Source organism: Nomascus leucogenys, chromosome 18, assembly GCF_006542625.1.
Source record: "Nomascus leucogenys isolate Asia chromosome 18, Asia_NLE_v1, whole genome shotgun sequence".
NCBI lineage: Eukaryota > Metazoa > Chordata > Mammalia > Primates > Hylobatidae > Nomascus > Nomascus leucogenys.
In genome coordinates, this window is record NC_044398.1 from 67,065,912 (window position 1) to 67,081,397 (window position 15,486).

Genomic DNA, 15,486 nt, shown 5'->3' on the forward strand with positions numbered 1-15,486 from the left:
CTTTAAATATGTGCAGTTTATTGTATCCCAACCATTCCTCAACAAAGCTGTTTTTCAGAAACATTTGTCCATGTAGTGTTGCCTTTGAATGGTTGGGTGAATGAAGAGAAAGACGAGTGAAAAAGGGAATCATGACATTTTGTTTTTTTTTACCTGTAAATATTCGCAAAACGCCCAAACTGGTAACTTTGGGAACACGGCTTCACGCAGGAGAAGGGCTGCTGTCTGGAGAGGACTGAAACTCGGGTTCCCGAAGTCGGGCTGCTCTGGGGCCACGGAGAGAGGGGGAGAGAACGTCGAGGAAGAGGCAGAGCTCAAGTGGACGGAGGATGGAACACAGAGCGCGGCCGGGACAAAGGGGCAGGCCAGACCGCCGTGACAGAGAAACTAGGCGGTCCGCTCCTGGGACGCGGTCTCGGGGGCGGGTTCGCCCCTGAGGCCCGGTGACCCTTCGCCCGCAACCAGGGCTAGCGCGTGTGTGCGCCCACGGAAGCACCCGAGCTACTGGAGAAAGAAAAAGGGGTCAAGGGGGCCTCCTTCCAGCTCTACGCGCCTCTCACTCAGAGAGGTGAAGTCAGGAAAGGGGAAAGACGAAGCCCCAGAGCAACTGAAGTCAAGCGGTGCCAGGAACACTGAGGGCGGAGCCAGGGGAAGGCGGCCGAGCGCGGCCCCATCTCCTCCCCGGCCGGGGCGGGCCCGAGGCCTCGATCCGCCTTCCCCGCGCCGTCCTAGTCACGGCCCCGCGGGGCAGCCATGCCTGGCCGTCTGCTGCGGGGCCTGTGGCAGCGATGGCGCCGTTACAAGTACCGCTTCGTTCCCTGGATCGCACTGAACCTAAGCCACAACCCGAGGTGAGAGGGCGGGACGGCAGAACGAGGGGCGCCTGCCTTCAGTTCCCAGACGCCACCACGGCGGCGGGACGCGAGGCGGAGAGCCTTAGACTGACTGCCAGCCTGAGATGGGCGGGCCCGGGTGTTCAGCGACTGAGGTGGGCGGGCCGGGTGGGCGGGGACGGAGGCCGCGGAGGGGTTTAAGGAACGCGGGCCAGAGGCGGGCGGGGCCGAGGTTGGTAGAGTCCGAGGCCAGCTGGAAGCCTGAAGCGGGCGGTGGCTTCAGGTGGGCGGGGCCTATGGCCTCTTTCCCAGTGTCCGCTGCGCTGCCGGGCCCGCGAGGCCGAGCTCGCCAGCCGGAGGTGTCGCCTGTTCTTCCTTGTTGCGTTGGGCACTGACTGGGGAGCTTGTATCTGGGCAAAAATTGGAAACTTTTTTAAAAGACTGCTCTTACCGCGTGAGAGTGCGTGGCTTTTTCTCCACTAGGGCTTAATTAGGTGCTTGAACTTCCTCAGAAAAGCCAAGCCAGGGTTTATTTTCATAGTTCATACAAGTACTTCACGTGGTTAAAGAAGCCCATCCCGGCTGTGAGAATAGCGTGGAGTAGCTCGCGCGTTAAGAACGGGCAGAACGCCACTCAAAAGCACGTCGGGATGGTGGGTTTTGGATTGGGGTGAGTCCCGCCGGTGTTATTAAGGGCGCACCAGTGATTAGCTCAACACCGTGCTCGCCAAAGAGGCCGACCGGGCCTCCCCGAAGTCAGTGTCCGAAAAATAGGGAAACAAAGCGCTTTCCCGAAGGTTGCATGCTAGGGAAACAGGAGATCAGTTGTATCATGACTACGGAACCGTGAGGCGGGAATTACAACCTTTTTGTTCAAGTAAAAATAATGCCGTTAGTACAAAAAGATAATGATTATGGAAATAAGAGATGCAGTCACTGGAGACGTTAGTAGTCCTGGAGAGAGTGTCACAAAGTATATGATGTTGAATTTGTCTTTGAAACTACAAGGCCATTTTTAAAAAGCCATTGAATGTGAAGTCATTCATTCTCATTGTGATGACATTCAGCTTGGCTGTTGGGTGTAGTACGGGAAAGAGCTCAACTTCGTTTCTGCCTCTGGCTCTCCCACTTATTGGCTTTGGGACCTTGAGCAAGTTCCCTAACAACTTTGCTTTCCTTGTCTGCAAAAATGGAATAATGTAAGCACCCCACAGCATGTGGTATAGAATGGGCCTTTCATAAGTACTGACTACTTGGGTGGGAAGTGTTGGGAGTTAGCTAACTAGAACTCCCTCAAACAATTCTTTTCTGAACTTAGTTTCCAGCCCTTCACACACATGAGAATAAGCTTATAGTTCCTTAAGGCCAGGAACCCAGAAGGTATGCAGGTAAGTTTGGCTTTGATCAGTTGAAGGGTAGTGAATAGAAACTTTTCCGATTTTCAGGACCCTCCGATATGTTCCAGAGGAATCCAAAGACAAAGTTATCTCAGATGAAGATGTCCTAGGAACATTACTGAAAGTTTTCCAGGCTCTATTCTTAAATGATTTCAATAAACAATCAGAAATCTTGACTATGCTTCCAGAATCTATTAAATCAAAATATCAAGACCTACTGGCAGTTGAACATCAAGGGGTGAAACTGCTTGAAAACAGACATCAACAGCAAAGTACCTTTAAACCAGAAGAAATTCTTTACAAGACTTCGGGTTTCAGTGTTGCCCAAGCAACTAGCTCATTGATTTCTGCTGGAAAAGGTGTCTTCGTTACTAAAGGATTGGTACCAAAAGGCGCAGTCGTATCTATGTATCCTGGTAACAGCACGATTAATATTATACTTTGCCAAGTTTCTTACATATTGATAAACATAAGTTCAGTAAAATACCCAGCCTTGCAATCCTTAGAGTAAGGGATTAAATTGGAAACTCGAGTTTCCATAGATTTTTGCTATTCTAATTCGGAAATTAACTGTTTGTAAATTGTTTTGTGATAGAAAGTATCCTGGAGTATTTGTTGGGATAAATGCACTTTTTCTTTCAAGGAAAGCTTTCCTGTCAATGTTGAAATTTAGAACACAGTATGACCCACTTTGACAAATTACTTAAAAAGCACTAGAGAAACATGTCAGTTTGGTTTAATTGATAGTTAAAGATAAAAATGGTATGGATAGGCTCACGCCTGTAATCCCAGCACTTTGGGAGGCCCAGGCGGGCAGATCGCGAGGTCAGGAGTTCGAGACCAATCTGGCCAATATAGTGAAACCCTGTCTCTACTGAAAATACAAAAAATTAGCCAGGTATGGTGGTGTGCACCTGTAATCCCAGCTATTCAGGAGGCTGAGGCAGGAGAATGGCGTGAACCCGGGAGGCGGAGGTTGCAGTGAGCCGAGATTGTGCCATTGCGTCCAGCCCGGGCGACAGTGCTAGGCTCCATCTCGAAAAAAAAAAAAAAAGGGGTACGGATCAAAACATAAAAGATAGCATTTAAACCCATAAGTCACCGAATAAAGACCTTCCTGCCCTTTCTACACTTGGAAAGTAAGGCAATTTCTCGGCACAAGATCATTGACTAGAATGCTAAATAGACTACGTTATGTGTTAAACTAACATTATATTATTTGGTATAGTGGAAAGTGTGTGTGTGAATATTTGAGTCAGATAGACCCAGGTTTTTAAAAATTCATTCTCCTGTTTTCTAATTTTACATCCCCAAGCAAGGGAGTTTCAGTTTCCTGCTGTACAAGTAACCTAATTTTGTAAAGACTAAATGGAATAAATAAATTAATACTAAAAGAAGTTTAATAAATAGATTAACATGCCTGGAACATAGGAAGCACCCGGTAAATATTTTCTCATTTCCTCTTTTGCCAGTGAAAGGAGAAACAGGCTTAATGTCAGACTCATCTATTCCCATATGTGTCTCCATTATTTAATTATTAGCAAAATAAATTTCTTCAAACTCTTTAGATGTTAAATCACATTCTACTTAAATATATGTGTGTGTGTATACACATATACATATAAATGTGTATATATATATATATATATATGACTTTGTAAAACTGAGCCTAAAATGTGATGTTCATGTTATTAACCAAGATAGCCATATTCTTTTTTTTTTATTATTTATTTTTTATTATTATACTTTAGGTTTTAGGGTACATGTGCACAATGTGCAGGTTTGTTATATATGTATCCATGTGCCATGTTGATTTCCTGCACCCATTAACTCGTCATTTAGCATTAGGTATATCTCCTAATGCTGTCCCTCCCCCCTCCCCCAACCCCACAACAGTCCCCGGAGTGTGATGTTCCCCTTCCTGTGTCCATGAGTTCTCATTGTTCAATTCCCACCTATGAGTGAGAACATGCGGTGTTTGGTTTTTTGTCCTTGCGATAGTTTACTGAGAATGATGTTTTCCAGTTTCATCCATGTCCCTACAAAGGACATGAACTCATCATTTTTTATGGCTGCATAGTATTCCATGGTGTATATGTGCCACATTTTCTTAATCCAGTCAAGATAGCCATGTTCTGCTTTGCTGTGTGGATGAGTCGGTTCTGTGCTCCATCTGCTATTGGGCGTTCACTCTTTAAAACGGGGAAAGTAACTAAAGAGAATGTGATTATATTCCAAAGAAGGGTTCTTATCGCAGTCTTTATGATTTTTCATGTTGTTATAATATTTCCTTGTCTTGTTGTGTAATAGGTACAGTATATCAGAAGTATGAGCCAATCTTTTTCCAGTCCATTGGAAATCCGTTTATTTTTAGATGCCTGGATGGGGTACTCATTGATGGGAATGACAAAGGGATATCGAAAGTTGTGTACCAGTAAGTGATGCCCGTGTTCAAATTTAATTATAGGAGACAGAACCGCACTTACCACAATGATTATGACTAATAGCATTTGTACTTTATTTATTTTTTATATAAAGAGATGGGGTCTTGCTATGTTGTCCAGGCTGGTTTTGAACTCCTGGCCTCAAGCGACCCTCCCGTCTCGGCCTCCCAAAGTGCTGTGATTACAGGCTTGAGCCACCACACCCAGCTCAGCATTTATGCTTCATTTTATTATTTTTTTTACTTTTTTTTTTTTTTTTTTTTTTTTTGAGACAGAGTCTCGCTCTGTTGCCCAGGCTGGGGTGCAACAGTGCGATCTGTGCTCACTGCAACCTCTGCCTCCAGGGTTCAAGTGATTTTCCCGCCTCAGCCTCCCAAGTAGCTGGGATTACAGGTGTGCGCCACCAGGCCCAGATAATTTTTGTATTTTTAGTAGAGATGGGGTTTCACCATGTTGGCCAGGCTGGTCTCGAACTCCAGACCTCAAGTGATCTGCCTGCCTCAGCCTCCCAAAGTGTTGGGATTACAAGCGTGAGCCACTGCGCCTGGCCAGCATTTATACTTTGAATAAAATTCTGTTTAGATAGCTGCTGTGTAACAACTCAATTGCCCTACTGATTATACAAAAGTCTTTTTTTTTCTTTAAGAAAAAATGCACTTGTGTAATTCTAGGGTTAATTTTGTATTTTAGAATTCTATTTTAAGATACAGATCCATTAGCTAATGCTTTCACCTGTTTCAGATCTTGCAATGGGAGGGATCGACTTGGCCCTTTAAAAATGAGTGATAGTACATGGCTAACGTCAGAAATTCATAACCCTCTGGCTGTGGGACAGTATGTCAACAATTGTTCCAATGGTAAGAAGGCATCATGGGGCTGTGAGATGAGATATAGCAATGGCTAATTCTACTCCTTTGTCATATGACTGAGTGCCAAGGGCAGTTGAGTATAACATATAATAAGCTAGTCAAGTCCTTAAGCTACTCTCACTTTTGGGGGATGATATCAGAGAGAATTAGGGGAAATCATGATATACATTATTTAGAATTGTTTAATTTACTATTTTTCTTCTGATTTTGCAGTGAATATAGGCAATTGATAACCGCCCTTTGATCATTATTATTTTAGCCTTTTAAAAATAGAATTTATTATGTCAGTGCTTCAATATAGCCTTATAGATTAATGGCTAGACTAGTATCTGCTTTCTGTTGCTAAGTTTGTGAGTCCGTACCTATATCTTCTTTAGGAGTTGACTTTCCCATAGGTAAAAGTTTGATTGTTTGACTACATTTAACATGGGCTTTGGCGTTAGAGAGAAACGAAGTCCAAGCCTGACTCTTTTATTAATATTTAACCTTTAACATTTCTGAGCCTCTATTTCCTGATATATAAAAAGTAAACAAGAAAACATACATATATGTTTATTATGTATGTTGGTATAATCTAAACATATGTTATTATATATGTTGTTTATGCAAAAAGTAAATAATAAAACATGTTTTATATATGTCTTACTTTTGAATATTTTATTTTATATATTTATGATTTACCATTTATATCTGCAAATATATATAAGTAAATAAACTCTAACAGTGCCTGGAACATAGTAGTAATTATTTTGAGCATGTTTTGATAATTTAGAAAAACAGACATTCAGTGTCATAATTCAATTCTGTTTTCCATGACCTTGTATAATGGCTTTTTCTAAAAATGATGTGCTTGTTCCTAGACAGAGCAGCTAATGTCTGTTATCAGGAATTTGATGTGCCTGCAGTTTTCCCTATAGAACTGAAGCAATACCTTCCAAACATTGCCTACAGCTATGACAAACAAAGGTTCGTTTGCTAAAAGAGCATTTCATATCTTCTGCTTATGCTGTACTTAAAAAAATATAGAAGAAAAAGCTATATAGAATTTGGGGTAAAATTTTTTTTTCAGATTTTTATGTTCACACCTTAACGTGTTAATGTAGGCTTATTTGAAATTTAAAATTTTCCTTTAACCTAGCTCATTCTATTTTTACCCATTTTTATTCTATGGCAGTACTTCATAAGTATCCACCTTAAAGTTTTTTCAAATAATTCTCTTTTTCCTACCTACGAAATCTTCAAATATATCTTTACTTTAATCATTTATAATATCATGTTCTCTACCTTATAAGAAAGCACCCAATTGAAGAAAGAGGCCAAATTACACTATGATTCCTTTGCCAGTTTCACTATTAGGTTCTTAATAACGAACCTAAATAAAAAAGGACTGTATTCAGAAGACACATATTTTAACGTAGCATTTATTTTCTTTTCATTCAGTAGAAAGTCTACTGAGAATATTCAAATAACAGTTTTAAAATATAGGTAATTCTGGAGAGCTAAGAGTTCTTGCTTAACAGTGCTGTAGGAAGATACAATCTTTGTATTATTTTGTTGAGTTGCTAGCAAACTTTATTTTATATACGACCTATTAAATTGTCCTTCTAAGATGAATGACATTTAAAACATGAACTATTCTTTATACTTAAAACTTGAGGCCAGACATGGTGACTCAAGGCTGTCATCTCAGCACTTTGGGAGGCCAAGGTGGGTGGATTGCTTGAGCACAGGAGTTCGAAACCAGCCCAGACAATATGACAAAACCCCTTCTCTACAAAAAATACAAAAATTAGCTGGGTGTGGTGGTGTGCACCTGTAGTCCCAGCTACCTGGGAAGCTGAGGTGGGAGGATCCTTGACCTTGGGAGGTGTAGGTTGCAATGAGCTGAGATGACACCACTGCACTGCAGCCTGGGTGACAGAGCCAGATCCCATCCCAAAACAAGAAAAAAACAAAAACCAAAAACTTGATAACTTTTGCTTCTCTGCATGTGTATGTTTGTGTGTTTAACAATTAGCTTTTCTTAGCCATACACTCCGGGGCATGATGTTATTAGAACTTTGAATGTGTATATATAACAATATCTAGGCCGGGCGCGGTGGCTCATGCCTGTAATCCCAGCACTTTGGGAGGCCGAGGCGGGCGGATCACAAGGTCAGGAGTTTGAGACCAGCCTGACCAACATGGTGAAACCTCATCTCTACTAAAAATACAAAAATTAGTCAGGCGTGGTGGCGCGCACCTGTAATCCCAGCTACTCAGGAGGCTGAGGCAGGAGAATCGCTTGAACCCGGGAGGCAGAGGTTGCAGTGAGCCAAGATGACGCCACTGCACTCCAGCCTGGGTGACAGAGTGAGACTCTATCTCAAAAAAAGCAAACGATATCTTATGATGTCCAGAAAAAAGCATTTTTTTAAAACTCCAACTAATTTTAAGTAATGTTTTCATTTTTCAGAATATAAGATACAAATGAATACAAGAAAAAGTATAATGTCATTTTAAAATCCTTTTTGTGATAGTAGTTTTGGGGGCTTAAACTTAGAAACAGTGTTTTCAGAAGAAGTAGTCAGTTGTATAAACATTGATTTGTGATTTTTTAAATGATATAGATATACTCTTTAGAATACCTGCATCAGGGATAAGAACTATTTCCTCACGGAAATCAAATGCATAAACTAAAATGTAAGGAACCTGAGTAAAGTTACCTCTATAAAAGCCATGTTGGTTATATTAAAAATATGAGCTTATATTTGTTAATGCTCTACCTTTTGTATATCTTTCTTTTTGTTTTCAGCCCACTTCGATGTGTTGTTCTTGTCGCACTTAGGGACATCAATCAAGGAGAAGAGCTTTTTTCAAACTACTACACAATTGTCAGCTAACTCTGTGAATCAGAAATTATTAGGTTTTCTACTCAGCTATTAATTCTAAGTGTTTTTTGTTAATCACTTCTCTGAGTTCTACCTGTAAAACAAATATTTTGAGACTTAATTGGAATAGGAATTTCTTATGTTTTTGTTGGTATTATATTTATGTTCCAAGTTCATGATAAAAGCTACTTGCTTCATTACAATTTCAAATTTGTAATGCAATTCCAATTTTAATTGGTTTTCACCTAAATACACAATAGCTTATTAAATTAAAACCTACTCTTTGAACTTATAATTTCAATTTTTCTTTTGTTTATTTTGTAAGCTCTGTGGTGGTTTATAAAATTCTAGCCAGGCATCAGCAGTTCTGTAGTACTGCAGATGTGTACAAACTTCTGTAAAAACTTTATTTTTACAGAATTGAGTAAAAAATATCTATTGTGTTGCCATGAGTAAATTGGTGTGTCTATGTATAATGTAAAGATTGCTCTAGCTGGGTAAGGGGAAAATGTGAGGTCATTATTACTATTTTCTTTACTCTTTGAACATTTTCACACCAAAGAAAAGGTGGAAAAAAAGTGCCAGATAGTGTTGGTGGGAGGAACACTTATTCCCCGTGTCTCATGTCTTCATGTGGAGGGCTTCCACTGGTAATGTTCCTAGCCTCTCTCTCCACCCACTGGAGGCAGAGTGACTCCCTGATTATGTTTGGAGAATAACTAGGCACCCATGTCCTATATACCCTTCTAGTTCCTTCCCTGTGGACTCTGGCTGCCAGCAGAAAGAATGTGTCCCTGGCAGTTCTCTGCCTTGTGCAGAGAATAGCCTGTAGCCAGCCCAGCCAGTGACAGAGTGAGTCCAGAGGTGTAATATATTGGCAGGCCAACCTGGCTGCAGCCCTGAAGCTACCTTCCCCAGTTTTATTAGCAATAGTTACTTTGACCTCCATCGACCTGACTTCAGCTCTCTCAGTTCCAAACTTGGATAGGAAGGAGGGTGGTGTTCTTTACTGGACCCCTCAAAAACTCATGGAACCTATATGACCAGATTCTAATCACCTTCACTTCCTTAACACCAGCTTTACTCACCTAGTTTATTGCTATTTCAGTAGCCTCTCAATTGCCTTCCTTGTTTCCACTCCTGTCCCCCTTACAGAACATATCACCAAGTGTGATTCTTTTAAATGAAAGGTATTGACATACCTCTGCTCAAAACCCTCTCCCTGTCATGGAGTAAATGCTAAAGTCCTTCATATGCATAATCTGCTCATGACCTCAAGAGCTCTCCTGTTCTCCCCTTGCTCACTCCACCCCAACCCACACCTGCCTCCTGGCCACTCCCCAAACCTGCCAGGCACATTCCCACCCAAGGACTTTTGCACTTAGTTCTGCCTGTAAACATCTTCCCCCAGACAGCCACATAGCTTGTTCTCTCCCTTCCTGTCACCTCAGTGAGGAGCGTTGCCTCATCACCCCATTGAAATTTACAATCTCACTGCTCCCACCCCTGACATATTCCTCATTCTCTTTAGCACTTACCACCAGCAAGCTCAAAAAGCGTACCACGGCCGGGCGCGGTGGCTCACTCCTGTAATTCCAGCACTTTGGGAGGCTGAGGCGGGCGGATCACCTGAGGTCAGGAGTTTGAGAGCAGCCTCAACATGGAGAAACTCCGTCTCTACTAAAAATACAAAACTAGCCGGGCGTAGTGGTGCATGCCTGTAATCTCAGCTACTCGGGGGGGCTGAGGCAGGAGAATTCCTTGAACCCGGGAGGCGGAGGTTGCGGTGAGTCGAGATTGCGCCATTGCACTCCAGCCTGGGAAACAAACAAGAGCGAAACTCCGTCTCAAAAAAAAAAAAAAAAGCGTACCATAGATGGAAATTATCGCCAAAATGACTTCTAGTAACACAGATGTACTAGACATTATCCTGCTTCCACAGGCTTTTCTGTCTCCTAAAGCCTGAAAATACTCTGAGTTCACACGGCACATTGTTGCATTCTTGCTGTATTCAGAATATGTGTGCTTGTCCCTGCTCCGAAGGCACTTCTGTGCATGTGTCCACCACAGAGCCCTATGTGCTAAGGTCCTTTTGTGTCTGAGAAGGAAGGGATGTGGTTTTAGTCAAGTAACCAAAGCAGAGGAGTCAAGGTTTTTGCTTTCCTCTTATCCCCTTCTTGGCCTTGTACAAACTTTGGATATTATTGGCAATCTGATCACTGCATCTTAAAAATGGAACTACATAAAGCTCTGGTCAGAGCAAATGAAATATGGGGACAAGCTTGTGAAATAAGGCCAAGATAGGAGCTTTAGCTTAAAAAGATGTTTAGGAAAGGTATGACTAGGGTCAATCAAACTATGAATCGTATGGATAAGGAAGACTAGTTGACCACAAATGTAGTCTGTCAAGTAATATTTGACCAAATTTCAGATCTGTCTTCCTAAAAGACAGTTACCTAGAACAGCGTTTGACACATAATAAATGTTTCCTGAATTAAACTAAAAGTATAATCCTTACTTTGGGACCTTTTTTTTTTTTTTTTTTTTTGAGATGGAGTCTCGCTCTGTTGTCCAGGCTGGAGTGCAATGGCGGGATCTCAGCTCACTGCAACCACCACCCCCAGGGTTCAAGCAATTCTCCTGCCTCAGCCTCCTGAGTAGCTGGGGTTACAGGCATGCGCCACCTCGCTCGGCTAATTTTTGTATTTTTAGTAGAGACAGGGTTTCACTATGTTGGTCAGGCTGGTCTTGAACTCCTGACCTCATGATCTGCCCGCCTCAGCCTCCCAAAGTGCTGGGATTACAGGAGGACTTTTATTATAGATAGATGGAAATTATAGAGAATTTAAGGGAAATATTTAATCTACCAACTTCACTATCTAGCATATATCTTATTTACTGCATCTAAAACAGATTTAACAGTAGTATAATATCTACCTATTTGCTGTAGCTTAAGATTCATTAAATAAAATATCTATTTTTGGCAAATATTCACACGAACCAAGAAAAAAAGATTCCCAGATTTTTATTTCTGGAACTGTACACCAGGTATTAAAGTACAACAAATACAAAATAATGCTCAAAAAAATCAGTGTTTATGTACAAATATTAAAATCAATGCAATAGCAACTTCCTCTTGAACATCTGATACTGAAACTTGTTCTGATTGTCACTAATTTATCTCATACTCACAGGGTACTTATTTCAAACTGGGACAATTGGAATCACTGGTCATCTAAGAGGAATATTAATATCTACCATATTTAACAATAAAACTAATAGTTTCCTCCATTTAGTGAAAAAATTAGGAACTTTTTAAAAAACATAGTAACGTCAATATTTTATAAATTATTTCAATTTCCATTTGTAGACAATGTGCTTTGAAACTCTGGGCAAACAATCTCCTTGGTGGTCAGGTTTATTCGTTAGTTTACATTCAAAGTTGAAATACTCACTAGAGACTTTGGTTAAATTAAATAGTATCACTATGCTCTATTAGATCTGATGTTCTCAAATATTTATGACCCTCAACATTTTAAAAATTAAAAAGGAAATGATTGCACAATTCTGACCTAATTGTACAAATTTTAGTATTTTTTAAACAATACTCTACATCCTTCAAGTAAATTCAGCAGCTGACCATGACAAGAGGAAAACTAAACATTTAAAAAGCTAGCATGAAAAAGATGAAGTACAACTAACAAATGTATTGCTATAATCACAGCACCAGTTACACTTCTAAATGAATCCACTGTCCTTTTCAAATTCCCTGTACATAAAAGATATATCAGCCAACACTGCAACTGCTCACCATGAATTTTTGGTTTGTTCATAAGAAAATAATGTGGCAAAGGAAAAAAACAACAAAAAGAATTTATCACAGTTTGTTATAAGAATTGTGCTTAACACTTGATAATAAAGGCGTTATTGTTTCTTCAATATGATTGCAAATCAGGTTGTTTTCTTGCTTCCAAATGCAATTCTTTTAATAAACAGTAACAAATTCTCTGTTAAGATGTTTAAACTGAGAGAAAAAAAAACCAGTAAATCCAGCTTTTAAAAGAAAATTCAATAAATAGCTATTTTACATGGATAAAGTCATAGTGGTACAATTTATGAATGTCACATCAAGCATGCACAAAAATGGTATTATACATGGCAGAAGTAGTCAGAAAATATTGAATTAGATCTAAAAAGATATGAAGAATTTACACTTATATACAAAAATCTTGCAAATTATTGCCTCATTTTAACAAGGAATTAAAAGTAAACATTACCAGCTAGTTAGCACTCTCTAAGAGGCTAAAATCAGATTGACATTTAAAAATCTATTAAACTAGCTGGAATTTATTTTTCTCTCATACCATTTTCTGGATTTTGGTCAAAAATCTTTATTTAAATAACTAAAGTGTCCATTCAACTTGCTGATAATCAAAACTTTAGATAAGAAACACTGTTTCCATCTTATATCAAGACCCCAGCAATGCATAGATAAACTGAATATATTACTGCATCAGCTACTGAGAATGGGCATGTTCATTTAAGTGCAACTGGTATTAGCATTCAGTCATCTTTGTGTAAATTATTTATACAGACCAGCCACTGTAAACCCAGAGTGAAAATTAAGGTTATAACAATGGAAGATTATGGCCAGTATCTTACTAAATTATAGAATGTGTACTGATTTTTAATAAAAGAAATAAGGTTCAAAGTTTAGCACAACAACACAGCAATAAGAAGCTGACAACTTGGATAAAAATATAAGAAAGTAACGCAGAGCCCAGGCTACCCATTATTTACTGTGTGCATACAGGAATGCTATACTTCAGATGTATAAATTAAGAGACTGATTTTAAGTTATTAATTTAACTACTTTTTGTCCACTGTGCTAAACTAAATTTTATACTAATGTGCTACTGCGTAAACACTTCAAAGCAATCTTCATTAAAATGCTGCAAAGAAAAACAAGAATACACATCATCCAAAACTAAGGATGTCATTGCAGTTCACAGTTTGTATAATAAATACCCTCCCTTTCAATCACTACTAAGATCACTACATCCTATCTACTCATCAGCACAACCTTGAAGCAACTTATACTTACAAATATTAGCAATGCAGCCAAACATTTGTTTTTTGCAAAGCAACTACTAAAAATCAAAAATTTTAATTAAGACAATGCAAAAAACATAATTCTCTAACAGTACTACAAAAGCAAAGATTACATCCTAATACTGTATTACATATTGTTTGATTCACCTTATAACTTAAAAATGCATGTTTATAGCACAAAAATGGCCAAAGTTTAGGACAATGGCTTCTCATTCACAATATTTGGAATAAAAATAAAACTGAGTTTGAGATACATCTGAACATCTATCAATTTTTAAAACTTAAAGTGGTAATGTACCATTCTATTTCAGATAGGAACTCACATTATTCTTGCCAACTGTTCAAGCTTAACAAAAAAGCTTAAATATACTTCAAGGTTCTACTGCATTAGGTATAAAATCTAGAAGTCCCTCTAAATATTAACACTTTGAACTGCAGTGCTACAAACAACTTAAAAGATGTCCCAAAATGTAAACCATTGAGTGGCAATATCCTAGGCTTTGTAGACTGTGCCTCTGCAAGTCGACTGCCTCAGGATAAACTAAATTATCAATGACTGGTATGATTTTTAAGATTACAATCTTGACAATGGTGGACAAAACCCCATCTGAGTACCACATCTTCAAATGCCAAATTTGTAGCCAATAAATGAAGTTACACAGAAATCTCCTGGCAGTAACATGACCAATTCTGTGTAAGGTAGCCCTGGTCTAGAATTTTGAAACAGGATCCAAGCAAGCGTCTTCATTATTTGCACACAGTTCCTCGTGCTGGCTTCCATAAAGATGGACTTGCTGTTTTGTAAACTGAAGTGCTCTAGTTGAATAACATGAGAGAAGTTTCCATTTTAAAAAAATCCTTGCATGTTTGTGCAGTTTAAAGAAACCTACCCCTGCTTTTATTAAGAAAATAAAACCAAAAAAATGCTACATTGAGCAGGGATCGGGATCGGTACCTGTAAACATTGTTATTCCACTGCATCCATTACGGCAAAAGGAATTTACACAAAAAGAGGCCACACCATTCAGTTCAGAACATCTGTGCTGGTTTTGAGCTGGTGGCCTCTGTCTACAGGTTTTAAAATTGGGAGTGAGGGCAGTGGGGAACAGAAAAGAATAGAAAAAGAAGGGAGTGGGGAAGAGGTATTGGGAGATGAGGAAGAGAGAAGCAGAGCTTAAAGCTGCACCACAGAGTTCAATCTTAGTTCCCAACTCTGCTGATCATAGTTCATTTCCACATTTATGGATTGAAAAATGAAAATACTCTTGATAAATCAAGATATAGTTCTATACATACTGACATCACTGATGTCATAGTGAGAAAGGTTCAAACTTCCAGTGAAAGACTATGCAAACCTGATAGCTCCCCTCAAGTTTACTGGTGCTGCACACGCAGTTCCGGGCTCCTCACTCAGGTCACTCAGAGTGTAGGGCCGCGTGCTGATGCAGAGCATGGGCACTGATGAAACCATTGGTCTCGCTGGCAGAGAGACTACCAAAGTCAGCCACAGAAACAGCCATTTTGGCACTGGTGATGTGATGTGTGTGATTTTCAAAGTCCACACCCAGGTTATTTACAGAAACTTCATTCATAAAGGATTCAGGGACGGCAATGCCCATTTTCAATCTTTTTGCTGGTCTCTCTGACTCTTCACTGCACATGTTCATAGGGTTTAGCTCTGAGTGATAAAATCCAGTCTCAAATAAATTAAAACAATCACTTTCCCCATTGCTGGGCAGGGTGAGTAACTCTTCTGTTACAACAGGCACATGATTAACTTGTCCACGGGGTGTGTTGCCCAGTGGAGGAAAGCTATCATCCAAACAATTCACATCTGTGGGGTCGCAGACGGTTGCTACACTGTTGGTCAAAGCTAAAAAGGAACGGAAAATTGTTTAAGTAAGTGGTCCTATGACATGAAACAGAGGACACAATTTTGCAACGAACTGTACTAAACACAG

The 15,486-nt window shown here is 39.8% G+C and overlaps 2 protein-coding genes across 2 annotated transcripts in view; one reads left to right on the top strand and one right to left on the bottom strand.

Annotated features, from left to right (window-relative positions):
* The first annotated feature begins 703 nt into the window (after positions 1-703).
* SETD9 (SET domain containing 9) lies at positions 704-8,865 on the top strand. Its single transcript, XM_030798283.1, has 6 exons — positions 704-851; positions 2,279-2,646; positions 4,541-4,661; positions 5,413-5,531; positions 6,404-6,509; positions 8,338-8,865. The coding sequence occupies exons 1-6, from the start codon at positions 754-756 to the stop codon at positions 8,423-8,425; spliced, it is 900 nt and encodes a 299-aa protein (XP_030654143.1). The 5' UTR covers positions 704-753; the 3' UTR covers positions 8,426-8,865.
* A 2,556-nt stretch (positions 8,866-11,421) lies between these two features.
* Positions 11,422-15,486, bottom strand: part of MIER3 (MIER family member 3) — a 32,967-nt gene continuing 28,902 nt past the window's right edge. The window contains exon 13 of the mRNA XM_012497441.2: positions 11,422-15,398. Coding sequence (XP_012352895.1) covers positions 14,941-15,398 — 458 coding nt within the window. The 3' untranslated portion in view covers positions 11,422-14,940. The remainder of the gene's footprint in view (positions 15,399-15,486) is intronic.

Bases quoted from the DNA above. Each gene is read 5' to 3' on its own strand.
- SETD9 (XM_030798283.1), top strand. From the start codon at position 754: ATGCCTGGCCGTCTGCTGCGGGGCCTGTGGCAGCGATGGCGCCGTTAC. The intron at 4,662-5,412 runs CCAGTAAGTGAT...TTTCACCTGTTT, and splicing joins GGGATATCGAAAGTTGTGTA to CAGATCTTGCAATGGGAGGG. The intron at 5,532-6,403 runs GTAAGAAGGCAT...GCTTGTTCCTAG, and splicing joins TGTCAACAATTGTTCCAATG to ACAGAGCAGCTAATGTCTGT.